The sequence below is a fragment of the Melopsittacus undulatus genome, chromosome 2 (assembly GCF_012275295.1).
Source record: "Melopsittacus undulatus isolate bMelUnd1 chromosome 2, bMelUnd1.mat.Z, whole genome shotgun sequence".
Classification (NCBI taxonomy): domain Eukaryota; kingdom Metazoa; phylum Chordata; class Aves; order Psittaciformes; family Psittaculidae; genus Melopsittacus; species Melopsittacus undulatus.
In genome coordinates this window covers 67,810,839-67,837,804 of record NC_047528.1, presented here as the reverse complement: position 1 = coordinate 67,837,804, position 26,966 = coordinate 67,810,839, and the positions used below count along the sequence as shown (strand labels likewise).

The following is a 26,966-nucleotide window of genomic DNA, read 5'->3' as shown; positions in this document are numbered from 1 at the left end:
TATGACTAGCTTTTGATTTGTACTCTTTGAATCTATTAGAATGGATACTGCTTCCACACTGATTCTGAGAAATTAGGGCTTTTTTTACCCCACCACTTCTTAGCACTTGATATTAAGCCCTCCAGTAGAGAAAGGGGATCTCCATTTAAAGTGTCATATACCTCTCTGCTGTTGTTTTACTGCTTTTTCCATCCTTCCTATTTGCTCTTTCCTACATGTCAGTCTTCATTGTGCTTACTGATTGTGTAATGGCCTTTCTCTTGGGAACAACCTCCTTATCCATGAAATAGCTTGACTGTTCTTCCTCAAATTGTCTTTTTAGTGAACTGTTAGTGTTCAGCCCAGAATTCACCCTTTCCTGCAGCTGGAGAACTTGCTTTACAGCCTTGGATGAACATACAAGTCACCTGCTATAGAGCTGGACACTTGCCCCCTCCAAAACTCTTCTGAGGCTGAAGATAACATATTTACGTTTCCTGCACACCCAGAACCATTATTTGCAGTCTTTGAATCTGGCTGTTTTTTTGTAGGTGAATTACAAGTTACTTTTATACTCTGAAGTATTTATTAAAACCAGACATTTGGAGAAGCAGAGGCTTCATTTGGGTGTGTTTAAAAATGATCTGGGTTGTTTTTTCATGTAACAGCAGTCATCAAAGAGCTAGCTAGGTTCTACCTAATTGATATTGTGCTTGTCTCTGTATGAGCAATGAAGCTGATGACCTCATGTGATTGAGAGAGGGAGAATACAGTTCATGCTATATTTATGTTTGCCAGTAGATCCTATATTTAAACTTGTTATTTTGGCTTGGAATACCAATTTATTCCAGCTGGCTTTTAGCTTTGCTATGTAATTGTCTTTTTCTAAATAGCCTTTGGAAATTGGACTGGATAGAGGAGTTTGGCAGACAGAGCTTCTTGGCTAGTCAGGAGGGATATGCCACCTGAGGTGGAAGGGGCATTTACAGGAGACGAGAAGCAGTCTGTGGAGTTGGCATCGCTGACTACAGTGCAGTTCTGCAATGTCTGGAAAATACAGGAATAACCATGGAGGAAGTAAAGTTGTGTTACTGTTTATTCCTGCTGTGGAAGTGCCACCTGATTGTTCCTCATGGATGATCTTTTGTGTTCTAGTTTAATATTATGTAATATTTATTATTAATTGCAGAGGAGGGTAACTGTATGTCACCTTCTATGGACATGTCTAGCAAGTCTGGCCCTAGCATCCTTTCCTGTCTCACAGAATTGAAATGGACAGTTCAGCTTGTTTAGCTTGTCTTGAAGCTTTATACTTTGGCAGTTGTGATAGCTGCACAGCATAAAAGGTACGGTTTCATCATACTTATCTGCAGTACTAGTGTCTTGCAGGGAGACTATTCCCAGCAGACACTGCTTACAGTGAATCATTCTCAGTGTTTTGATGGCACAGTGGTATGACTGAGGTAGCCTTAATGCTGGAATAGGCTTTCATATGGGCAACTGAGTGTCAATACAACATTTCAGCCTGTTATTGCTTTTCATCTCTTCATAGCAGTATTATCTAACTTAGCAAATATTTTGTTTATGAAGCTGATATTTATCTGTAGAAAACTTGAACTATTTTTCAACCATATTTGCATGTGTTAGAGCAATGTGTTTACCTGCTCAGCCTCAGACACGTTCTTCACACTACAGGAGCTTGAATAGAAAGTTTGTTTCTGTACCAGGCTTAATTTTTCTCTGAAATTCGGACTTATTGAGGTCTCGGGGAGTTTGCTATGCCCAAATTTCTCTCTTGGAGAGAAGTCTCCTTGGAACACACACAGATTTCCCAGGCTTCCAAAAAATCCAGTGGATGACCATGTTCCTAATGATCTTTTACAGAGATTCATAGACATGAAATTAATCTTTTACTCAGCACTGCATGACTGAAGAGATTGTGAGCAATTTTCTGATGGTGACCTGCTTTGTTAAGCTGCAGTAACTAAATGTAATTGCATCATACTCAGTTTTCACATGTGCCTTCATGAAAGGGAGAAATGTCAACATAGATATCTTACTGATACCTGGCACCTGACTATGTTCCACTTCCCCTCAGGGGACTGTAAAAATGTTTGTTTGTGCCGGCAAATGCTTGAGTGTATTTATTTCAACACTTTCAGTTTTTTACCTCAATGGTTTTGGGATCTCTTCCAAAATCCAAAACATTTCTTGCCATCTGCACTTCAGGCAAAAATACCCGATTTCATTGCATTAGGTACTTATGTGTTTTGTCTACCCTAATTAGGGGTGGGGTAAACTTTGCATTATGTGTTGCATCTACCTGTGACAGAGCCCCTCTCTGGGGGTGGAGACAGGATGTGTAAGCACAACCTACCTCATGTTTATGAATATTTTCTTCTTGGCTTTTTGAAGCTAAGACCCTTCCATCGAGATTTCAATCTTTAAAGTACTGCTGATACTTATAGTTATGGTTTGAAAAGCAAAACCAGACAGAGAGTTGTGGTCAATGTGGCAGAATCTAGCTGGAGGTCTGTGACTAATGGAGTCCCTCAGGGGTCAGTGCTGGGACCAGTGCTGTTTAATATTTTCATCAACGACCTGGATGAGGTAACTGAGTGTACCCTCAGCGAGTTCACTGATTACACTAAACTGGGAGGAGTGGCTGACACACCAGAAGGCTGTGTTGCCATTCAGCGAGACCTGGACAGGCTGGAGAGTTGAGCAGGGAGAAACTTGATGAAATTCAACAAAGGCAAGTGTGGAGTCTTGCATCTGGGGAAGAACAACCCCATGTACCAGTACATGCTGGGGGTTGACCTGCTGGAAAGGAGTGAAGGGGAAAGGGACCTGGGGGTCCTGGTGGATAGGAGGATGACCATGAGCCAGCGATGTGCCCTTGTGGCCAAGAAGGCAAATGGCATCCTAGGATGCATTAGAAAGGGTGTGGTTAGTAGGGCAAGAGAGGCTCTCCTCCCCCTCTACTCTGCCTTGGTGAGGCCACATCTGGAATATTGCGTCCAGTTCTGGGCCCCTCAGTTCAAGAAGGACAGGGAATTGCTTGAAAGAGTCCAGCGCAGAGCCACAAAGATGATGAAGGGAGTGGAACACCTCCCTTATGAGGAGATGCTGAGGGAGCTGGGTCTCTTTAGCTTGGAGGAGACTGAGGCGTGACCTCATCAATGTGTACAAATACGTAAAGGGTGGGTGTCAGGATGATGGAGCTAGGCTTTTTTCAGTGATATCCAGTGATAGGACAAGGGACAATGGGTGTAAACTGGAGCATAGGAGGTTCCCTGTTAACATCAGGAACAGAAAACCACCTCAGAAGCATTTGGTTTGCTGCTCTCACTGGCCAAAGTCATACCACAGAATGGTTTGGGTTGGAAGGAACTTTAAAAAATCATCTAGTTCCAAGCCTCTTTGCTCATTTCCCTGGCTCTTCAGATCATGTGGTAATAGACTCAAGCTCAGAACAGCTGAAACAACTTGTCATTTTTAACTTCCTCCTGCTGCCACAGTCTTTTTCATCACTCAGGCTGGTTCCTGTCTCTACATATCTTCAGTCCAGGCTTTCATTGCAGTGTTCAGATTAAACTTTTATTGTTTGTGTTATAAGTATTTTTTCCCCCCTTGACATCTCTTGCTCTGTTGCAGTGTTCTGGGCTGTCCTCCTGGTTCTGTGTATGTTAGTTTAGAATTTTTAATTAATGCTATGTGGATCAGTGGTTGTGTGAAATGAAAGGTAAAGTTGCCACTGTTTCTTAGAAGTATTTAATTATAACAAGAATTAAACTAACATTGTTTAATTTGCAAATAGTCTGTGTCAAAAGCAAGACCTACTTCTTAGTCCTTGGGCTTTCATAGAAGGCTTAAAGTTTGACTCATTGGCAAAGTTCAGGTTGCTCAGCTCTAAGGAGAAAACTTGGATCACTGATGATCATTTACTACTGGGTTTACATTATAGAATTTTCTTGGAATGGCAAGTGAGGGAATTTGAGTTAATTTGAAGCACTAAACCATAATGAGATTGTAAAAATAGTCTTTTAGTGAATCTAATTTTATGACATCTTCAGAAGCCTAAATTGCAGAAAAGATTAATACTTAAGAACAAAAGATGGCAGCTTTTGTAACATGGCAAAGTGATGGAATCCCAGTGAAGCAATGTCTGCATGGTGTTTTCCAGACTCGGATCGTGAGCTGGTCACATTTCTGACCCACGTGTGCGCACCCACAAACAGCATGCATGCCTCGGAACTGAATTTCTCACTTTCCAGAATAGCCTGCTCTTGTGTAATAGTCTCTGAGCATAGAGACAGTTTTCTAATGCTTCACTTGATTAGAAGCAGTATTTCTATGCATTTCACTTAGTATGGAAAAGATACCATTTTACATGTGGAGATGTAATTTTTTTTCTAATGTCATCAGGAAAGCCCCTTGACAACTAAAGAAACTTAGGCACCCATTTCTAAATTTCCTGAAACATGAAGTGAGTGTATAGTGCTTGGAGAACATAAGTCTATGAATTGTATATTGAAATAAATATATGATCAATGCAATCTGGTGCACTTTGGGTAATCATTAGGTATGCTCCTCAATTTGACAGTTCTTACTATAGGTGATTTACTTTTGCATTGTATTTGCCTCAGCAGCTTGTTGACAAATACAGATTTATGGGAAGGTCCTGAGCAGGCAGGAGTTTTTTGTGGTTCAGAGGCAGTGGGCTGGTGTGATCATGAGGGTGTTCTGGGGCTGCTAAAAAGGACTGGGAAGGCCTTGCTCATTCCTGTTAGCAGCTGTTTGCCAGAAGCTCCTTCCATAATGCTGTGCTTCAAAGTTGAGGAAAATTAAACTGAAACTGGTATCCTAGTCTTAAAATGTCTGGAAGAAAAGCTTACTTTCATGCTGTAGCATAAACTGACTAGGTTCTATGGACTTGGGGTTAGTACTGGCTTGTTACATTTGCGGAACACATTTGGCTAGACAAGTGGCTGTTTGACCAGGAAAATTTATCTATGACTTAGGTTTTGATGTGCTTGAGGACCAAGCAGCTTTGTTGTAAGCTTCAGTGAGCAGGAGATAAGCCAGTACTGAACAAGTCACCTACCTTGTCCAGAAGAAGCTGCAGAAAAAATTGCTAGGCAAGATACAAGCATTTCTCCTTGGGGTATCTGCAGAGAGAGATGTAGCCAAGAAGAAGGCTTTTTAAGTTTTAAGTAGGGCTTATTGAAATGGGCTGAGAGACTGACTGTTGGGAAGACAGAAGTATTCTGGGGGGATATGAGTTCTTTTTCTGGGGTGACAAAACAGTTGCTGAAAAACTAGGGTTTCTGGTCTAGGCTTTTCATAGCTATATTCCTGTGTCATCTGGCAGACCTTCTACATAGTCTGACCTACTACATAGTCAGTTCACATAGTTCACATACACTACATAGTCAGTTCAACAACCTCAAGTCTTTGAGGTGATAAATAGGAAATCCTGAAAAAGAACGCTTTCCTATGTGATATTAAGTAGGGAGGGGGTTTCCGGCTGGGGGTGGGCTGTTGAACTATGCAGCATACATTCTCAGAAGTCCATGTCAGTTGCACCATCTCTGAACCACCACAGCCATATTGCTCAGCATATAAAAATGTTTTTTAGTCAACTGTTTAAGCTGCTGCTTTCTTCTTCTTACTCCTACTTGCTTGGCACACCTAGCACACATGATCATAGCAAGTATTATAGCAGGGAGCAGGGGAATGGTTGGGCCACTGGTGCTCATCAGCCTCATATAGGACCCAGTTCTTCTTGCTACCTCTTTATGTGGGATGGAAAAAATAAAGTATGCGTGTGCATCAGCTCCATGAAATACTGTGTCATTATCCGAGCATTATAAAGCCTTAATAATTTTTGCCTCTTAAGGATGGAAAATAGTACTGGATCTGAAGTAGGTGACAGGAGAAGTTTGCTCAGGGGTGCTTTGGAGCCTTGCTGCTGAACTCTGATTATGAACTGTGATTCTGTCCTTGCTCAGTGATTTCTACCAGCATCATCTGTTCAGGAAAAAGCAAAACCCTCTGCTCTGAAGCAGCCAATGCTGCACATGCGCTTTGCTCTTGTAATGATTATATAGGGCCCTAGTTCAACATGATCTGACTTTGGATATCTTAACTGTGCCTGTAACATGCCTATGATCTTTGGTTTAGTAGCAGCTGTACAAAGCAGGCAGGCTGCTGTGTCCCTTACAAAAAGTGCGAGTGCCGAGTACATTTTCCGCATGGCATGGTGGTGTGTGAGTGACTTCTTGTGCCTTTTTTCCTAGCCAACAGTTACAGGGAGAGCTGGTTTGTTTTGTTTTATTTTTTAATTTTTATTTTCTAATGGGACTTTTGGTAAAATAGTTAAGGGGGGGAGGGGCTTTTTGTGCAGCTTTTGGTGTTTGCCATGAATGCCATGGTATCAGGCACTATGCGCATTAGTCATCTCACCAGATCTATTCAATCCTTTATTTCTGTTTGATCTGGTGCAAGATTTTTAGTTACTGTTGTGACAGGAGAATTGTGGAACACCTTGTTAACTTTCAGTTGAACTTCATGATGTATCTTCCACATAGACTGCTGGAAAAGGTGATCTTTTGCTTAGAAAGTAATCAAAGCTGGACCCAGCGCTCAAAGCAGATCTTCTACTAGTGCCCAGTTGTGTTGGTTTCTGAATATGTAGATTTTATACATTTAATGATACCATGTGCCAGATACTTTTACTGTGATGCTTGTGGTCTAAAATGTGGCTGTTGGCAGTCTGAGTGTTTTCCTACTGATCTGGCTGTGCAGTCTGTCAGCATTTAGCACAAGTAACTGGGCACACCTTTTGTTTATGCTTTGTTAGTTTAACAGTCCAGAAGGTGGCATTTTTTTTTTTCCTGCATCCATCTGGATCTCACAACCTGAAATGTTACGGTAACAATGATAATGCTGTACTCAAGTTCTGCTGTTCCTTCTGAGATATTATAGTTATTTATGCTAGAAAAATATGATAGGCTAAATAGTCTACTTGCTTCCTTATGATAATTAGTTCCAATTCCAAAATGATCTTGTGTGCCTAGGAGTATAATTGCTAGGTAGCACTTTACTGTAACAAGCAGTTAACCAATTTGGTCTTCATAGAGTTGCAGAATGGTTTGGGTTGGAAGGACCTTAAAAATCATCTAGCTCCAACCCCCTGTCATGGGCAGGGACACCTTCCACTAGACCAGGCTGCTCAAAGCCCCATCCAACCTGGCGTTGAGCACTTAACAGCAATCTTCCATTTACTGTTGCTTAACCTGCTCAAATTTCATAGCAAGTTCTCTTGCTTAAATTGATACAGCTAGCTGAAAGCTTTGGAAAAAAAACAAATAAATTGCAATGAATGTGTATTTTCTGGGTTGCAGCACCTATTGTGTAATACACTTAAAATTGGGAGGCAATTTTTTATTCACATTAGGTTCTAGCAAAAGCACTGCGCAGCTGGTTTGCCTGCTGCTGAGGGAAGGCTTACTGGAGCGGTTATTCTCTCTAGGTCCTTGGTATGAATAGGCATCGCAGCAGTAATTTTTCTTAAGAGCTACTTTAATTGCTGTAGCTTCAGAACGTGTCACTGTCAGGCGCTGACGTTAACATACTTTTTGTACAGAAGCAGCAGAATGCTTCACAGTGCCTGCACCAGGATTTCAGCATATCTGTAACCTGGTTTTATTTTTGTCATTACTTCTTTCTTTGCAGTATCGCTAGACACAAAGGAGTGAGAAAAGGTAGTCTCTCTGTGCGTTTGGGAGGGAGGTTGTTGCAAAGCAACTTTATACAGAAGCACTTTGCAGCTTTTGAAATACTGCACATGAATGTAGTACTTCATAATCCCTTTTTGACTCAATTTCCACCATTTTCCTGTTTTGAAGACTGTGTGCATTTAATAGCTGACCATTGTACACAGCAGCAAATCTTCAGTGCATGCTCTGAAAGCTTGGCTTTTCTTTGGATGGATTTTCATTATGGCTCTGTTGCTGCTCTTTACAGCCCAAAGAAAGCCTGCATTCATAAGGATTACTGCATCTGCAAAGGATGAAGTATAAGTAGGAATGATGAACTCCAGTGGTCATGAATGGACAGATTGTTCAGGCATTTGTTCAGTTGTCAGTATATTGTGAAGTATTTGGCCTGGCAAAAAATGTTAGCTTTGGGTAACATACTCTTTTTATTAAAAGTGCAGTAGAATACTCAGACACAGTGTATTCCAAGACAGTATGTGATCTATTAATGTATCTCTCTTCTTAATTTATGTGTTTCTCACTAAAAGCTTGTAACTTTAGATTGTAATTCTACTTTCCACTTACCTTATCAGACACGTCTCACTACAAAGATACTTGTAATTCTGAGTTGGGTGCTGTGTGGTGTTCTGCCAGGAGCACTGAAGAAGGAAGACCATGCTGTACTGGCTGAAGATCAGAGTCGATTCTGGAGTCTGAAATGTTCTTTGCGTTCACAAATATAAATAGTACTGTGGCCGAGAGTTGCAAGCCTTCAGATTCCACTTCACCCCTGTTGTGGTGGGTGGTAGCAAATGCAAGTGTTTTGCATGGTGTTCTGATAAAGCACTTCAGCAGTTCTATTCTCAGAGATACAAGTCTCTTCTGAATACGGATCAGAATCAGGAGTAAGTAGTCACTGGGCAGCTGCTGTTCTCTTACACAGCATGCAACATTTTGCTATCCTCCAATGCCAGAGCAAAAATAACATATGTTATCCATTTGCTCTTGATAGAACAATCTGGTTCAACTAGGAACAACACTTTAAATAGATAAAACATTAGAAAGCTAGTTCAATGTAATTTAAAATAAAGAATTGGGATGAAATTGTTTGGTAAAGCATTTTGCACGGTATGGGTACCTAGTGTGCCTGGTACTGCCTGTGAAGATCAGAACAGACATCTGTCTTGTGACTGACTTGGGCTTCTGATTCTATCAATACCAGCTGGTTTAGCAACTGCACAAACCAAATATAACACTGCTATACTGTATGAAAGTTTAATAAGTTATTATACAGTTAATACTGTATAAAACAGCGACACTTATGTGTTATTTACTGCGCAGAGTATTAACATTGTGATCTGAAGATGGATTCTTTGTATTTGAGTTTTTGCTATGAAATCTGTTTTGATTGAGTCAACAAGCAAACCCAGGGACTTTCAAACACATGGCAGATGTTAGTTGTGCTTTTTGAAGACATCTACAGTTAGAGATAACCTTTCCTGAACGTGTTTTGCTAGTGACAGTTCATTACTAATGACAAGTCTTGCATAAAGAGGGTTTGAATAGCAAATTAAGAGCTTGAAAACAGTAGCTAAAATAGTAGCTATTTGAGATATGTATATTTAGAGGAAGGGAAGGAAGGGGTAAGAGATTCTTCCCTTGAAGACATAGTGCTATATAAACCATGTAGGCACATATTGAATATTGGGGTATTTTCAGCGGATCACTGAAATTTTGTGCTCCATTGCCATCTTTAGGATCTTTGCTAGTAGTAGACTTGACATCACAGTGATGTGCTTTTTTGCAACTCTGCTAATGCATATGTGTTCCCTGATTTGATGGGAATTAGTGTGACTGCACCTCCTGACATCAGGGCATCTGTGATTATTGCTGATGGACATTGTTAATTGAATATTTGCTCTTCTGTAGGCATCAGCAGCCCAGCTGTTATCTGTCAGGCAGGATTTGCATTCCTGTATGTTCTGCTTTCAGCTGTAACAGGTTGTTTTTTTTCTCCATCCTAGCAGCTGGTGCAGTGCTGTGTTTCAGCTTCAGTCTGAGAACAATGCTGATAACACACCAACGTTTTAGTTATTGCTCAGTAGCACTTACCTTGATCAAGGACTTTTCAGTCTCTTGTGCTCTGCCGGTGAGAAGAGACACAGAAAGTCTGGAGGAAGCAGAGACAGCACACCTGACCCAAACTAGCCAAAGGGGTATTCCATACCACAGCACATCATGTCTAGTATAGAAACTGGGGGGAGTTATCCGGAAGGGACTGATTGCTGCTCAGGTCAATGGCTGGTGAGCAATTGTATTGTACCTCACTTGTGTTTTCTGAGCTTTCATTTCTTCTCTTATTGTTTCCTATTTATTGTTATTGTTGGTATTCTTTCTCTTACCACTTTATTTTATTACAAACTGTTCTTATCTCAGCCCACAGATTTTACATCCTTTTGATCCTCCTCCCCATCCTGCCCAAGCAGGGGAAGGGATGTGAGTGAGTGGCTGGTGGTTGTGACTTGCTGGCTGCATTTAAACCATGACACTATGTCACAGATTATTTTTATTATGTTCCTGTTTGGTAGTTTTGATAGGTCCCACTGAAGGAACTGGCCTGTATTTGTACTTAGCTTCTAGAAGAGTGCTTGTATGTGGTGTATGGAGCTGTTATCATGTAGCATGACTCTGTAAAGTTTTTTTTCTGTCTCCTGTTCTTTGGGAATGTGACTACTACACTCTAAGGGCTCTCACAGCTGTTAAATCCTGTGACGTATTTGTAGGGGAGTGCTATGACTATGTCTTGCAGGTAAGGAGTGGCAAGGAACAAGATCAAAAACATTTCTGAATGTCTTCTAGCTGTCCTCCTTCTTATGCCTGCAATAGGGACTTCCTTCTCTTTATGTTCCCATATATGCTCTTATGTATAACTGAAGCTTGGAAAGCCCACTATTCTTGCAGATTTCTAAATACTAACTTGAAGAATGCCAAGTCATATCCCATTGTAAATAGTGACTTGTGGTTGTTTGCATGACCCAGAAGCTCTTACAGACGCAAACTTGAAATGTAACTCTTGAAATGTAGCTCTTGAAATGTAGATAGCACAGATTTGCTTTAAGGCTTTGTCACCCTTGGAAGAGACCCACCCTGCTGATACCCTTTCCAAATTTTAACAAACAGAACATGGTCCTAGTGCACAGCAGCCTCCCATGAGTTGTAATAAGTCCAATCTTAATAAATCCAAGGCATGTATGCAATGCTCTCATGTTCTGCCTGCTGATTTCTGGGAATGGAGAGCAATTTTCTAAAGCAATCTGAAATTAAGCTGGTTGTGCTGTATGTACAGAGTGGGAACTTTGGTTTGCTTTAAAAAATTGTGTTCTGCACAAAAATGTGCTATTGGAGTAAAAATAAGGTAATGGTAGCAGTAGGGAAGGGAAGAAACAAGTTAGGGAATGCAGCTCCATGCAGTTTTCGTTACAGCTTCTTTAACATTTTACTTCTTGGTGATTGTTTTTGTCTTTGCTTCTGCAGCCTGTCATCACTCAGCCTCCTTCCTCCCCACCCCAAACCGATGTTATAGTGCCATCCCTGTTCCAGAGTCTGTGAGTTTTCTGGTGTCCCTTGAGTTTGTACTGTTCTGCTTATGGTAAATATGGAAGCCTAGGTAAATACCCAGAACTGGTTTTAGTCTTTCATAACCAATTGCCGAACTGTGATGGGAGCCTCTTTGGAGAAACTTATAAGCTAATTTGTGTTTTCTCTGTTTAGTAAGTGATTGATTTAACAATACAGTGCAGTCTTTTCTCACTCTTGTTACTTTGTCTTTCAGAAGTCTTTACTTTCTGTTTTGAATCCCCTTTTAAAATCTTTTATGGAGGTCTTTAGTTAATCTTTTACAGCAAATATATTTTAAAGCACAGGCATTTATGAGGATAAAACTTCAGTCTAGCAAAGTAATTGTACAATATTTATTTGACAGAACTTGCTTTGCTTTTATAAGACATTTCTTCAGGAACTGGAACTGTGAAATGTTATTGTTCTGACAGAAAATACTTCTTACTGCAAAATTCAAGTTACTTTCATGCAAGTGCCCCTTTTGCAACATCTGCAGCAATGTAAGTTGAGGATAGTACAGAGACCACTTGATCTGTGAGTGCTGGATTGTGAAGTCTTGAGTCTTGCTGACATCTCCGCAGTTTGGCCTTAACATGTAAAAAGCCTGACATTCTGCAATCTCTGCAGTGAGAATGGATCTTTTAAAAGCCATCTTGGGCCTGTGCTGGACTTCTCACTGGTTCTTTAAACTCAGAGGGTTGCTAGCAATACTGTGTCTGGAGGGTAAAGCAATAATCATCAGTTTTACGGATCCATGCTCTTTTTACTTCAAAATTATAAGCGGTTTGCTTAGAAGGAAAAAAAAAATACTTTGTACAGCAGAGCAAGACCTTGGTTTTGCCCTTGATCAGTGGAACTACTGCAAGTTTATGGTTGCCTTTCTTGGAGGGTATTAAAAGATAAAGTGACTTGGCAGAGGCTGCTCATCCAGCAATTGCTACAGCCTGCATGTTCTGGTTGTCCACTTGATACCAAGTGTCTTGGTGGGACCTAGGCTTTTCCAGTGGGAACTTGTCTTGAAAGTGCAGGAGATGCATGAGAGATGCAACCCACATCTGTTACTGCAATGGGACCAATCAAAGCTGTGAATAAAGGTCTGTTCATGTGCTAGAAAAGAGCAGCTGGTGCTGTTCCATGAAGACAAACTTATTTTGTCTCCTTCAAAAGCCATGGGGAATCTAGGGAAATACAGTCAGAGTAAATTGGTTTATGCAGCATCTGTGAACATAAAGGCTCTTTCAATTCCAAACTTTTCATTTGAACCCTGCTTTTGTCTTTGGCTACACAGGAGCCAATTTTCAGGGTTGTTAACTCTCTGCAGGTTCCCACCAGTGGGACTTATTTGTGATAGCAGAAAGTTTTCATCCTCTGCACCTCGCATCCCAAATTTGCTAGGCTGAGTTGAAGGCTGCTGTTGAAACAGCTGCCTTGTTTGAGTTTTGGGCAGCTCAAGCAAAAAATCCAGCTTCTTTATTTCTGCAAACCCTTGGCCAGTAGGAAGTCATGCACAAATTAAAGGAAGTATTTGTCGTTATGTTGGCATATTTCACCAAGAAAATTCATTATAAGCACAAGAATACTTTGAATTATTTTTGTGTAAGAAGCTGTGTGGCTGAAGTTGAAAGTTACTGCCATGGGCAGGGACACTTCACACTAAACCATGCCACCCAAGGCTCTGTCCAGACTGGCCTTGAATACTGCCAGGGTTGGAGTATCCACAAGTTCCTTGGGCAACCCATTCCAGTGCCTCACCACCTTAACAATAAAGAATTTCTTCCTTATCTCCAATCTGAACTTCCCCTGTTTAAATTTTAACCTGTTACCCCTTGTCCTGTCACTACAGTCCCTAATGAAGAGTCCCTCCCCAGCACGCTTATAGTCTCCCTTCAGATACTGGGTCATCCATTTCCCCCTTCTTGAAAATGGGGGTTATATTTCCCTTTTTCCCATTGTCAGGAACTTTACCTGACTGCCATGATTTTTCAAATATGGTGGACAGTGGCTTTGCAACTTCATTCACCAGCTCCTTCAGGATCCACAGGTGGATTTCATCAGATCCCATGGACTTGAGCGCATTCAAGTTCTTAAGATGGTCTCAACCCAGATCCTCTCCTACAGTGAGCCTAAGGTCTTCATTCTCACAGTCCCTGTGTCTGCATTCCAAGACTTGGGTGGTGTGGTCAGAGCATTTGCCAGTGAAGACTGAGCAAAGAAGTCATTCAGAACCTCAGCCTTCTCCAAATCCAGGGTAGCCAGTTCTCCTGATAGCTTGTGGAGAGGGCCCACATTGTCCCTAGTCTGTCTTTTATTTACAATGTAACTACGGAATCCCTTCCTGTTATCTCTCACATCCCTTGCCACATTTAATTCTAACTGGGCCTTATCTTTCCTAACCTGGTCCCTAGCTTCCTGGACAACATCCCTGTATTCTTCCCAGGCTGCCTGTCCTTGCTTCCACCTTTTATAAGCTTCTTATTTCCCTCCAAATTTCTTCAGCAGCTCCTTATCCATCCAAGGTGGTCTCCTGACCCTCCTGCTGCACTTCCTTCTAGTTGGAATGCAACACTCCTGAGCTTGTAGCAGGTGATCCTTGAATATCAACCAACAGTCTTGGGCCCCCCTGCCCTCTACGGCTATATCCCATGGAACCTTACTAAGGAGGTTCCTGAAGAGGCCAAAATCTGCTCTCTTGAAGTCCAGGGCAGTGACCTTGCTGCACGCTCTTCTCACTGTCCTAATGATCTCAGACTCAACCATCTCATGATTTCTGCATCCAAGGCTGCCCTGGAGCATCAAGTTTCCAATGAGCCCTTTCCTTTTGGTGAGCACGAGGTCAAGCATGGCACCTCTGCTTGTCAGCTCCTCTATTACTTACAAGAGGAAGTTGTCTTCCACACAATCGAGGAACCTCCTACATTGCTTGTGCTGGGGCGCACTGTTCCTCCAACAGATATCAGGGTGGTTGAAGTCTCCCATGAGGACAAGGGCCTGCAAGTGTGAGGCTGCTCCTGTCAATAGAGGGCTTCATTCAATGGAAATGTTACCTATCTTTTGACTTTGAACAGTAATGGGAGAAACAGGCAAGAAAAGGCTCTAACTGGTTTCTCTTCTTAGCTTGGCTCTTGGAAAGGGACAAGATGACAGCTGTGTTTTCTGCTGGCTCTGGGCAAAAGGCATTTACTTGTCCTAGTGGCTTCCTTAAATATCAGTGCATACAGGGTGGTGGTAACAAAACCAAGCTTGACAAAGGCAAAATAGAAGCTTGCAGTGAGTTGTCCTAGATACATAGCCTCCACTGAAGTAAATCTGCAATCTTTGTGTATTACCTACCACTCCAGCTTTTGTGCTGTCAGGGTATTAATAAGTGCCTATACACTGCTATTTAGTCTGCAGATTCAGATGGTAGTAAGTCTTGAAGTCCTTCTTGGAGGTTTCAAGTGGTGCTTTACCAAATGTCTGGGTGGTCGTCATCTCTTAACCACATTGTCCCAGAGCAATAGTACGAGTATGTAATTTTTAAAAATAAAAAGCTTTTTGTAAAGACACGTCTGTTCTCTCTGTATAGCTCTCTCCTGATGAGCAATGTTGACACATTGTCTCAGCACACAAGTGCAGGCTAGATTAACTTGTTCAGTACACAAACCAGTGTTTTGGGTGGTTTTGTATTAGTTTAAACTATTTATCTGCTACCAGAGCTCTAACAGCCACATCGCTATTAAGTGAGGTACTTCTGTGGTTTGTGATGGCAGTTATAAGCTGGACAAAATGTATGATATTGTACTGCTTGTTGTTGTGTTTCACATTGTTATCACTGGTACTTGAATTATTCTGTTAGGCATTTTCTTAGAATAAAAAAAAGAGTATCTCCCCAGCATCCCTGTAGGCCCCCTCCAGTATCTGACGGGGGCTTACAGGGATGCTGGTGAGGGACTATTCATTAGGGACTGTAGTGATAGGACAAGGGGTAATGGGTTAAAACTTAAACAGCAGAGGTTTAGATTGGATATAAGGAAGAAATTCTTTACTGTGAGGGTGGTGAGGTACTGGAATGGGTTGCCCAGGGAGGTAGTGAATGCTCCATCCCTGGCAGTGTTCAAGGCCAGGGTGGGCAGAGCCTTGCGTGGCATGGTTTAGTGTGAGGTGTCCCTGCCCATGGCAGGGGGGTAGAACTAGATGATCTTAAGGTCCTTTCCAACCCTAACTGTTCTATGATTCTATGATTCCAAAGTGGAAGTGAAATGAAGCCAGAATTAGCTGATGCTGTATTTCACTTAAAACATTTAAATAGAAATGTAAAAAGAAAAGGCTATGAAGCCGCAAAAATGGTAAAGGAATACGCATGGTGAGCAGCAATGCTTGGTTTTGTGGCCTGCTTAACTCTGTGCTATCTCACAGGTGTGGGTGTGAGTCCATCATTCCCTGCCTTCTAGTTTTATGGGAAGTGGGAATTGTTCATGCTTCTGATGGCAAATGTGCAAGTTCACAGGTTTTTATATGTACCATACACACTTAATTATTTTAAAAGCAAGTTGACTTAAGTAATTTCTAACTGGTAGACATAGTTAACCTCTTGTTTTGATAAAAATATCATGAGAAATGGCTTGAGGAAGTTTGGAGGGTATCTTGATTTTGCTTGTCTGGAGCAGCTCTGAAAGTGCAGTGGTGTGAAGCCAGTGAAATAATGACCCTTCTTTTGGATTGGTATCTTCCTGAAAGGGTACCCTTCCACCTAGGGTTGCAAGAGGTGCTTTAAAGTGACTGTTTTGCATAAGTTTAAACCCAAAATTTCAGTGTGGGGCTAGCAGTTGTTGCATTGAAACAGTTTGTGAGGGAAAACCTGCTGGTTCAGTCTAACAGTCTTTTACATTTGTTCTTCTTTCTACTTGTTTGAGAGAATATACAGGGTAGAGGAATGAATGGCTAAAAGACAATGTAAATAAGTATATTTAGGGTCCAGGATAATAGCAAGTTCATGGGGTGCACAGTGGCTCTTATGTGAGATCAGCCTTTGGAAGGAGGTTTTACTCTTTACCTTTCCCTGTCTTGCTAAGGACCTTGCACCAAATCCCTGTAGTGTCAGTAGCTGCCCTGGATGTCAGGGTCAGATTATTCCACGTAGTGGGGATTGGCTGCTCTGTCTCTAATTAATCTGATTTTACTAGTGCTCAGCTGGCACCTTTGGAATAGGAGGGGACATGGAATCATAGGCTCCACTAGTGAGACATGCTGGGGTTAGAGTTGCAGTGGGATGCAGAGGACAGCTGAAGAGGATATGATTGCTCAGGCACCATGCTGACACCACTGATGCTAAAAAGGTTGGAAGGGGTGATTGCTCAGGCCAGAGCAGCACCTGAGATATATCAGGAGCAGGCAAGGAGGCATCAGTCTGTAGTGGGAACAGAGCAGGAGCCCTAGTGACTAGGAACTGTAGGGTGAGTTTGACTGGAGTAAGGTAAAGCTTGTATCAGTTTAGGAGGAAAGAATGAGGAGGGTGTTAACAGGCTGTTGTAGGAGGTTGTGAAATGCAGCTGTGGGACCTCAGGACAATGTGCTGCTTGTGAGTGGGGCTGGGCTTTGGCTGATTTTTCTTATTGCAGCTTAAAGTACAATCCTTCTTCTCTAGCTCATGGGAATCTGTTAGGAAGACAGAAGTGTTACAAAACTGCTCATGCACCCCAGGCTGTGGCAGCAGTAATTTGCCTGGCTTCTGCACTAAGTAACAAACCAGCTGCTTAAATTTTACTCTGTATAGGAAAGCAAGTAATAATTGATTTCTTTGATTCTCTGTTCAGCTGTCCATAAGATCCTAGAAGAGTATTCCCTGGCTTTTTTTGGTTCCTAACATGTAAAGTGGGATGGATGTCAGAGAAGCTGGGACGCTGGGTTAAACAGCTCCAAATCCAGTCAAACTGAAAATAGTGTTTGTGGAAAGGCTATGGCCACCAAAGTACCCATGCTCAGAGCAGTCCCCCAGAAAGGCAAAAGAGAGGAAACCTTTGGCTTCTCATCTCTGCTTTGGGAAACATCTGTAAGATGCAGGTTGCCCCTACAAGATAAGGTTGATCTTCTGTCCAGACTTTGTGTTTGGATGTTGCAATGACAAGGTTTCTATGCTTAGACATAATGATAATGAAAATCCAGTGCTATCACCTTGCTGTTTTTCTGTTTGGGTTGGTGTAGTTCCCTGTAGCCACAAACCATCTTGTTTACAAGTGCTGCTTGGTTAGCTGCCCACAACTACAGAGTATGGGGCCTGCCTCAGCAAAAAGGATTTCCTTGAAAATTCAGTCAATTTGAAAGCTTTATCTGTCCTACAGGTAGAAGGTTGTGTTGTTAGTAAATAAATGGGGCTTGGTGCACAAAGATCTTTGGGAAGATAAAAATACTGGAAAGTTCTCCTTAAGACAACTGAAAATCTTTCCAATGCAGGTGTAGTTTATTCATCCCACTCCAAGTTCTTCCTGTTCTTCTCTTCCTAAGACTTTGGTCCTCTATCATAATCAGAAGTTCCCAGAAATGTTTTTTAGTACAAAGGCCTCTACATACATCCATCACTTTATCCTTCAAATGAGCGAAGACCGGAGGCAAGAGCTCCTCATAGCAAGGCAACAGGCTTATCTATAGTTAACAGCTCTCCTTGTAGCTATTGTGGGGTCTTTGGATCCAAAGCTGTGTTGAGATAGATGTGTTTCCTGCCCCTTCGCCCTTCCTCTCCTTATGTCAAACCTTCAAACTAAATGACAGTGTCAGCAAAGAGATTGCTGCTCCTTAATAAGTTTAAATTGTGTTGCAGATTGAAGCCTCACTCTTTACAATGACAGATTAATAACCCTTCTGCTGAAGCTTTACAACACATTTTAGGGGAAGGGGGGGATAATTATTGTCTGGGCTTTTTTCTTTTTAACTGTGAAGCTTCATTTCTTTCTAGTGTCTGAGGCGGGCGATATTACTGTAAAGCTTTTTGTAACAGGCAGCATGATTTTACTCTTTTTGGACTTTGAGGAGCTTGTGGCCCTCCTATTTGAGATGTGCAGAGTGTTCTGAGCATGCATATGCAATGAGAGAAAAGCAGTAACAAAACACAAATATAAAATAGGAAGTTTCCTGTTATATGCCATAGAGCGGCTCTTGCTCCTGCTGTTTTCTTCTCTGGTGCCTGCCAGTGAGATTACCAATGTACCTGGGGGAAAGAATCTCAGTGTTTGGGGGTTTTCCTCATTTGGCTTAGAAATCTGTGTAGAAAAAAATGTTTCAGCTGTGCTCCAGGGAAAGGGAACCATAGTGAGGCAAAAATCTTTGTGGTTGCCTATTGCTGCTCCCACCTCTAGGAACATGTGTGGAGTTAGTATGTGTATTGCTTTAACTGCCTTGTTAAGCTAAGGAGAAATACTTACATTTTTGAAAGTATAAAGAAACTTTGTAAATGTTACTTATAAAATACTTAACAGCAAATAACTTATTAAATTTGTGTTACATGAAAGAATTGTCATCTGGTAAAAAAAAACTTGAAAACATTTGGGTTGTGATTAATTGCAGATTCTGATCGTCTTTGTACTCTCTGACAAATATACGAGCCTTTTTCAGCTGTTGTAAAAGGCACAGGTATTGCTAAGTTTCAGCGACCTCTTTAAATTGACTTCTATAGCTTGTCTGAACCTTTCCACTGAGTCACTGCTGAAATTGGGAACTGGGTCAGGAGCCTTGACTCACAAGCCTGTGCTTGGATCACACACCACATGCTCTTACTGCAGGACAGCAGTTTCTTCCAGGGCTGAGCCTTCAGCTTAGGTCGTTCAACATATAGTGTGGGGTTGTTGTTTGTTTTAGGGTTTTTTTTGGCAATTTTTTTTTTTAACTCTTTTCTTGACTTTTAGAATCTAGGGGAGGATACAGGGAGGGAGCAATTTTCCTTCCTGGTTATCATTTACCACACCTTTATGATAATGTTTCTGTGGTTGCTATCTTGCTAATAGTATCTATTCATCCCTTTAAATCATTTGGAACAATCTAATTTTTCCCTCTCCTGTGCAAATATGAAGCTATATGTGAAACTAATTTCTTCAGAAATTAATTATTGAAGTTCCAAAGCAGTCTTCTGTTTAAATCTCTCTGTAGTTGTATTTTTAAATTACTTTTTTCTCCCTTAAACCTGTTCTTTATCCCCATCATCAGTAAGAATGCATATTACAAAAGAAAATGAACCTACCTGCTTACATAGTTCAGAACTTTTTTTGACCACTTCACTACACACATGAGTATGTAGATCACAATAACATGACATGACCTAAAAAAGAATTAGTTCCCCTAGGAAAAACCACAGCAACAGTTAGTCAGAAGGCATTTTTGACCATCACGGATGCGCTTGTGGGTTTCCTGGAACCCATATCTTGTGAGAAGGCAAGGGTGTGCACAGTGCACATGTGCCCAGCAGCATAGAGCTGGAAAGTTGATTTGACATTTGCTTTTGCACAGTGTCCCAGTAACTTTTTTGAGTAATTTGTTCATTTAAATTCAAAACTATGCATAGCTTGGCTTATTTAAGAAGTGAATAAATTGCATATTACTAAGACACCCTTGATAGCATACTGTACATTTGCCTATGAGGAAGAATTACCAGCTTGTTTACTGTCTTTTAGCTTCCTTATCCAAAATAGCCCTATGGCAATGACAAAGCATGACCTTGAATCTGTTATTCAGCATTTCAGGTTTTGGAGATCCCCCAAATTTCCTCCAGACTTCAAGACTGGCATCACCTGCCTCCATTCCCTGTTGAAAAATACCCTATTTTCTTCATGGCACTGAAGGCTTGTCTTGCATTTACACTACTGAACATAAACTGCCAAAAATGAGGTTTAGTTTCAAAACAGGCTTCCTATTTTTCAAGACTTGCATCTTCTGCAGCGTTGTGACAGGCTGATAAATGCCATGCTGGCAGTGTTGCACCGTCGATAAAGTAGCTAATAGATTAGTGATGCTGAATGTGAGATGCTAATGGGTGTCTGCAGCCACTTGCTCAATCCTTCTTCAAGGGGTTGTATAGCAGTACTCGTCTGCACTCCTATACAGAATAGTACAGGTAAATGGCATTGAGAGTAGGTTGCTAGCATTTCTGGAGATGATATGGAACACTTGATCTCATTTACTTTTTACTTACTTTTTATGTGCAGTGTTACCAGCTTCATTCTGGATCAGAAACAACACTTGATTACTTTGTGAGACATGTTGAAACTTCCTTGTAAGTCACTGTCAAATTTAAAGGTGTGGACTGTGAGGTTCACAAGTTGCCCCTGCATTAGGAAAAATATTTTCTCTGTTGGTGTTTCAGGCTATTTATAGTAACACTTTCCAGCTGTGGTATCTCAGTGAACACAAGCAGCCTATAGTAAAACAATCTGTGTGACAAATACTGTGTATTAGTAGTAGTAATCTTTTGCCTTGAAAATACTTAGGTCTTTCTTGCCAAGGTTTTTCTTCATCTTTGGTGTGTTGTGGTTTGGTTTTGTTTGGGTTTTGGTTTTCATTTGTTTTTTTATTTGTTTGTTTTTTCTTGTATTCAAGCTGGTAAAAAGCTTAGTTTTGGAGTAACAAGGAAAATTCTAGGCTTTTGAATGTAAGAAATCCTTTTTACATATTCTTTGTGTTTTTCCAATAGCAAGCAGATATTTTACTCACCATTGCCTGCACCACAAAGAAGCTGGTGTCCAAGTACCCAAAATGTGCTACTCTGCCTCTGCATGGGCTGGGCTAAAGGGAGACAGGCTGTGTGGCAAGATGAGACAGGTTCTTCTTGCCGAACAGTGCTGCGCAGCTTGACAGGCCAGTCAATGGTTTGCTGCAGGGCTGCTTTCAAAATTTACTGGTTTTTACATTTAACAAATAAAAGGAAAGAGGGATCATGTCTGTCAAATGTGTCCAGCTGATGCATTTCATTTTAGTGTTCAAAACTTGTTATTTTGGGACTATGATAAATGTAGCAATATCCTTGTACCTTTATAAGGTCAGAAACCGTCCCTCCTTCTAACTCATCTTTTGAATTATTGGGTGCTTAATGTTTGTCCTAATGAAGCTGGCCATGGACTTTGTGTGGCCTCTTTGGGCCCCTACTACTTTAGTACTTATTTTCTTTAATGACTGAGCCATGGGTAGCTTTAGCCATCTGACTCTTTCTGCTGGCCTCTTGCCTCAACACTGGTCACCCTGGTCCCAGCTGCATCCTGCTGCAGAACAGCAGCCTGGCAGCAGACCTCAGATGCTCATAACTGCATGGTGCTTCTTGCAAAGGTTGTCCAGTTTGGTATTTTAGCAGGAGGTGTATGAAAATACAGTATTTCCCTGTAGCTGTGTTAGCTGGGCCATGGGACACTGAGGGTTAAAGGATGTTTCAATTCAAACACTACGTATCAGTAGTAGATATAATTGGTATATCTTTAAAACCGGTTTTAAAATAACTGGTATATTTTATTAGGGGGAGAAAATGTAGTGAGTGGATTATATCCAGCTGTATAATGCAATTGCATCATGCTCTCCAGTGCCTCTTACTAATGCAATAGTAATGGGGGATTTCCATCTGCTTTTGCAATGAATTCACTAAGGACAATCTCTGAGCCTAGAAGACGTCTGTCAGTGTCCCCCTCTCTATTCTCAGCTTAGCACCAGTATAGATTTGGCTTTATGCCACTCCTATGTGTAAGCTCTTCCCTACGGTTTTCATTCTGGCTTCCGATTTACTACAGGATTTCTTGCTGATGCTGGTTAGATCTGTTTATAACACAGTCAATCTTCCTGATGCAGTCTGTAAACCTTCTTAGGGGTGAGGGGGTGAGAACAGCAGGAAGCTTTGGCTCCTTGTGTGGCTGGGTTGGTGAGGATATATGTAGCCATAACTGGTGGTGCAGGTGGCTTGGACATGACTGGCCATAACCTGTCACTGTGCAGAGCTGCATTTTTGCTGCACCTGTCACGCGTAGCTGTGAAAGGCCCCGGGGTGTTAGGAGCAAGCTCATATAAACCTCTGTATTTAAATTGTTAGCATTTGAAACTTCAGCAAGTTGATTTATCTTGCTGGGGGAAGAGGTTCTTCCCCTGTGTTTTCTTTGAGTATGTACTTCTAAATAAAACAGATCCTAATCTTTTAGCTAATTTTTAATGACCTTGTTGCATCTGAGTTTTCTTGATAGTAGAAAAAGAGGGCCAGAGGTGAGCTGTTCACTTGTGTTACAGCTACAGCCACCTCATGCATTAAAACTACTTTCCCACTGTGAACTTGAAGAGAATGAGGTGTGTTCTCTTGGTTGGCTTTTTTGGGAGCATAGTTTGGTGACTTTTTGCACTATGCCATGAAGATAAGTCTATCTGGGGGTTTTGGTTTTTATATTTTGCTGGTTTTGTGGTGTGTGGTAAATTTTTTTTTTCTTTGTTATATCTCATTTTTTCTCTGGTTATTACCTGTCAGCTTCATTTTCCATCTGGGAAAACAGGTCTATGGATGCAGACTGAGGGTCATGAGGAGCAAACCTAGCATTGACGACTGACTTGTCAGCAAAGTATCAAACATTCATCTTCATCTTGCAGTTGTCTGGAACAAGGATTAAATCACAGATCACCCTAAGGCAATAGGGGGGCCTTTAAGTGGGTATTGAATTGTTTACTTACCAGACCAAAACCACTTTGTTCTTATACATACTCTCCACAGAACTAGAGTCTTGTTCTCATTACATTTCAAAAGGAATGGTGCTCAGTTAGAACCTTATACTTCTCCAAGACTCCTGGCATGGCCCTTCAGTTCCTTTGTAAATTATTTTTTGGCATTGTATTTGATGCATCCCTTATTGATCGTGTTTTCTGTTTGGATATTATCTAGGCTGGCTGAATAATTCTTTTTATATTCCTGAATCTTAAGTCTCCTGTCATTACTCATTTTTATCTTTATTTCTGGTTTTGTGAAATGTGGAAAATGCTTGCAAAAGACATAGCTGGCTTCTCTGTGCATGTTATCCAGATTTTAGTTGCCAAGTTTGCAGAATATGCAGGAGATTGTTCAACAAGCATTGTTTGCTTTTTAGTTTTGCCAGGCAAAAAAGCTGCATCCTTGCCGCAGCTGTAAATCATTGTGGAAAACATCACTGTTTCAGCTCTATGGTCATGTGTTTTCAGCAGTCATTATTTGCTGGCAGTGTTTTATCTACTCAGTTCTGTCTTTAGGCAAGTGCAGCGTGTCCTACTGTTTAGCCTCTTGTGTAACTCTGGGTTTACATGTTACAGGTCTGAGAGTGAGGAAGACAAAGCAAGAAATGAAGTCTTTTTGTTTATCATTTCAGGCAGATACTAGATTTTATAACTTCATTGGTAGCTTTGATGTGCGCAGTGAGTCTTTTCCTCTGCAGGAAGCTGATAGTAACAATTCACTGCAAAATGTTTACGGTACACACACATATACTTGTGATATCCATGCTTTATACCATGGACATCATTTGAAACTAGAAAGTTAGGTACAGGACTAGCAAATCAGCCTCATGGATTTCTGAACCCTTTTCCAGGACTCATAGTTGGCGTGATCTTGCGATATGGGACTCCCTCTACTAGTGGCCATGATAAGCCGTTCAGCTGCTCACAGGAGGACAGGCCATTTACAACGCTGCTGGTCAACGTCAGCGGGAAGTTCTTTGAGTATACGCTCAAAGGGGAAATAAGCCCTGGGAAGATCCACAACGTGGAGCAAAATGACATGCTGCGGAAGGTGAGGATAGACCTTTCTTGTGTTTGGCTGAGTGTTTCTCCTTTATCTATGCCTCCTGTAGATAAAGATATTTGCTGTAATAGATACTTGCTGTTACTATTCCTGATAGTAACAGCACTTCAATGCCTAATTCAAAAGCACCTTCGGTATTATATTCTGCTGGTGAAACTGTGCTCTGTTGCATGTATGTAGTGCTTTCCCACAGCCTTTGGTGGCTTTCTGAAAACTTAGAGTGTGTTTCTAACATCTGTAGAATTTGGGAAGACCAAAAAAACCCCCTGACGCTGCCTTGTATAATACAATATAAGAAATGTGATAATTTCTAAGTGAAAAGTGATTATTAGTGCTTTTTCTCTGCTTTTTAAAATCTCTTTATTGTCAGGACATAGTTACTGTTTACATCCCCATAATCCACCAAATGAAACAGCCTAGTACTGGAAGTGAAATTAATCTGTCAGCTGTTACTCAGACCTGCTCTTTGGCTTCTTATTCTCTTCAGTGTCAGGAATTAACCACCTTTTGTATATACCAAAGCTAGACTTTGTATAGAATTGAGACTTTAAGGTTTGTAACCTAAAAATACTTTCTGCTATGAAGAGAGCTTAGGTGTCTGTTTATATGTACCTGTCACCTACAGATATCAAAAGCTAGCTGAAGTTATTCCTAATATCTAATATAAATCTGTCTTCTTCCAGTTTAAAGCCATTCGCCCTTGTCTGTCACTACATGCCCTTGTAAAAGGGTTGTCATGCATAATTATCATGAATATCTGGAGCTTCTACTAAAATACATGAAAGGAACATATGATTCTAATTCCTGAAGACCAGTCTTGTATCTGACTTGATTGGTCTGCAATAATTGTGCAGTAGCTAGGCTTGCAAGAAACCAAAGCTAAAATAGCATTTCATCTGCAGACGTATGGATATCATGTGCCACAGTAAAAGATCTTTAGCAACATCTCTAGTAGAATTTTTTTAGCTTAGGGGACTGTGTTTGGGACTGCTGCAAGGTTATCAGTAGTGTTGGATGTGTAACACTTGTCTTTTCTAGATGCTGTTTACCAAGAAGAGCTGCAGCTTTTTGCTGCTGCATATGTATAGAGCTGGCTGGTATTTTCAAGGGCCAACTTCGCTATTTCAATAACCAAAAATAGTAGTTGTCAGAACATGAAAGAGGAAAAAGACTTAACAACTTGTGTATATCTGTTTCCGACTGAAGTTTCATATTTTACTTTTTAGGTAACATTTGACCCAGAAGTTTTTTTCAACATTCTGTTGCCTCCTATTATTTTTCATGCCGGTTACAGCCTGAAGAAAGTAAGTGTAACCATTCCTGAGGGGAATATCCCTTTTTTTATGTGGGATTCCTGATTTGGTCAGGAGTGCAGTCTCCATTTTAAGCATCTTCTTTTTTTATGGCAGTAAGAAAAATTTCACTTCCCCTATAAATGGTTAGGTCATATTGTTTGAGGAGAAAATAAATGTAATTTTTACTATAAACACATTAAACTATTTAATCTTGCAGATTTGTTTTCCTTTGAACTTTGCCAGAGGTTAAGAGTTTCATTTAAAGTAAGAGATGTCCTGCTATGAATTGGTTTAGTCCTTCTCAAATATCCAAAATGCAGTAAATTATGGTGAGAAGTGGACCCAAACCTGAGTGCCAGTGTCAATACGCCAGACCCTGAATGGCTGAAGGGTCCAGATTCTGCTCTTAATTGAAGATACCATGAATTGATGCTGGTTTCCAGCTTTGCAGTTTATTCTTTCATCTCTTATGAAAACATTTGTGTGGAAAATTTCCTGTCTATACACTACATGTAGGATTTAATAATTCAGATTTGATGTATTCAGTTTATTGAATTTGGAGAGAATTTACATTGCAGTAATTTGAGCATTTCTCTGAAATGGAAGAGAGTTTCTGTGTATTAATGCATGTAATAGTGTGCTTATGTTTTCAACAGGTGATAAAACTTCTAAATAAGATTATAAAACTCTTTTTCCTATGCAGAGACACTTTTTCAGGAACTTGGGGTCTATCTTGGCTTATGCCTTTTTAGGAACAGCAGTCTCTTGTTTTATTATTGGGTAAGTAAACTTCATAATATCAGTTCCATTCTATACTAAAGTTCAAGTTGATAAAGTGAATGTTGAGATTGCCAGATTGCATCAATTTTGTAATTTGCTTGAGGATTTTATTTGTGCGTCCTCTATATAAAATGTAAATGCAGCTTTTCCTGAGACTCATTACACTTCTAAATGGTACTATCCCTTGAAATTGAAAAGTTTATGATATTGGCAAAATATTGTCAGTTTTGAATCACTTGACAAGTCCACTGAACTCAAGAGCACCATTGAGTTTCTGTTGTAACAGTCCGGTACAAAAAAACCCCAAACAAACCCACCTTGTTAAACCCTTACTGAAGTTGACTTTAACTTGAAATGTGGACATTACTTGTAATAGTATTTTAACTGTCAAACCTTGAGATGTCCTTTCAGTGCCCACATGCATGCACATGCTCTCTTTCTGTGTACTTGTGTGTGTATATATCATCTTAGGTGTATGTGTGCACACAAATGTAGTTTCATCGCTTGTCATGTTGGTTTACTTGCATACAATCTCTTATGCTGCTAATATTACTGTGTCTGGTGTATGAATATTCTGAAACACAAAAATCCTGAATTGCATAGGTGTAATTGGTTTGTCTCAGAATTTCAGTAGAGAAATATTTTGAAGGCTATTCTTAGCTCAGAGTCTTTGGCCTGTGTGCTGCATTGGGAGAAACAATTTTGAGTAGGGAACTGTTCCCTTTGGTGGAAAAAAAAAAGAACCTGTGAATTCTGTGTATTAGTTGTGTGAACAGATTTAAT

At 40.7% G+C, this 26,966-nt stretch overlaps 1 protein-coding gene across 4 annotated transcripts in view; it reads left to right on the top strand.

Moving 5' to 3' along the window:
- SLC9A7 (solute carrier family 9 member A7) overlaps positions 1–26,966 on the top strand; it is a 73,490-nt gene that overhangs the window by 10,378 nt on the left and 36,146 nt on the right. For all 4 annotated transcript variants that reach the window (XR_004549413.1, XM_034060008.1, XM_034060009.1 and 1 more), the window contains exons 2-4: positions 23,897–24,096; positions 25,335–25,412; positions 26,107–26,183. Coding sequence is in view for 3 of the 4 variants with exons in the window: in XM_034060008.1 (XP_033915899.1) it covers positions 23,897–24,096; positions 25,335–25,412; positions 26,107–26,183 (355 nt within the window). In the remaining variant the exon portion in view is untranslated. The remainder of the gene's footprint in view (positions 1–23,896; positions 24,097–25,334; positions 25,413–26,106; positions 26,184–26,966) is intronic.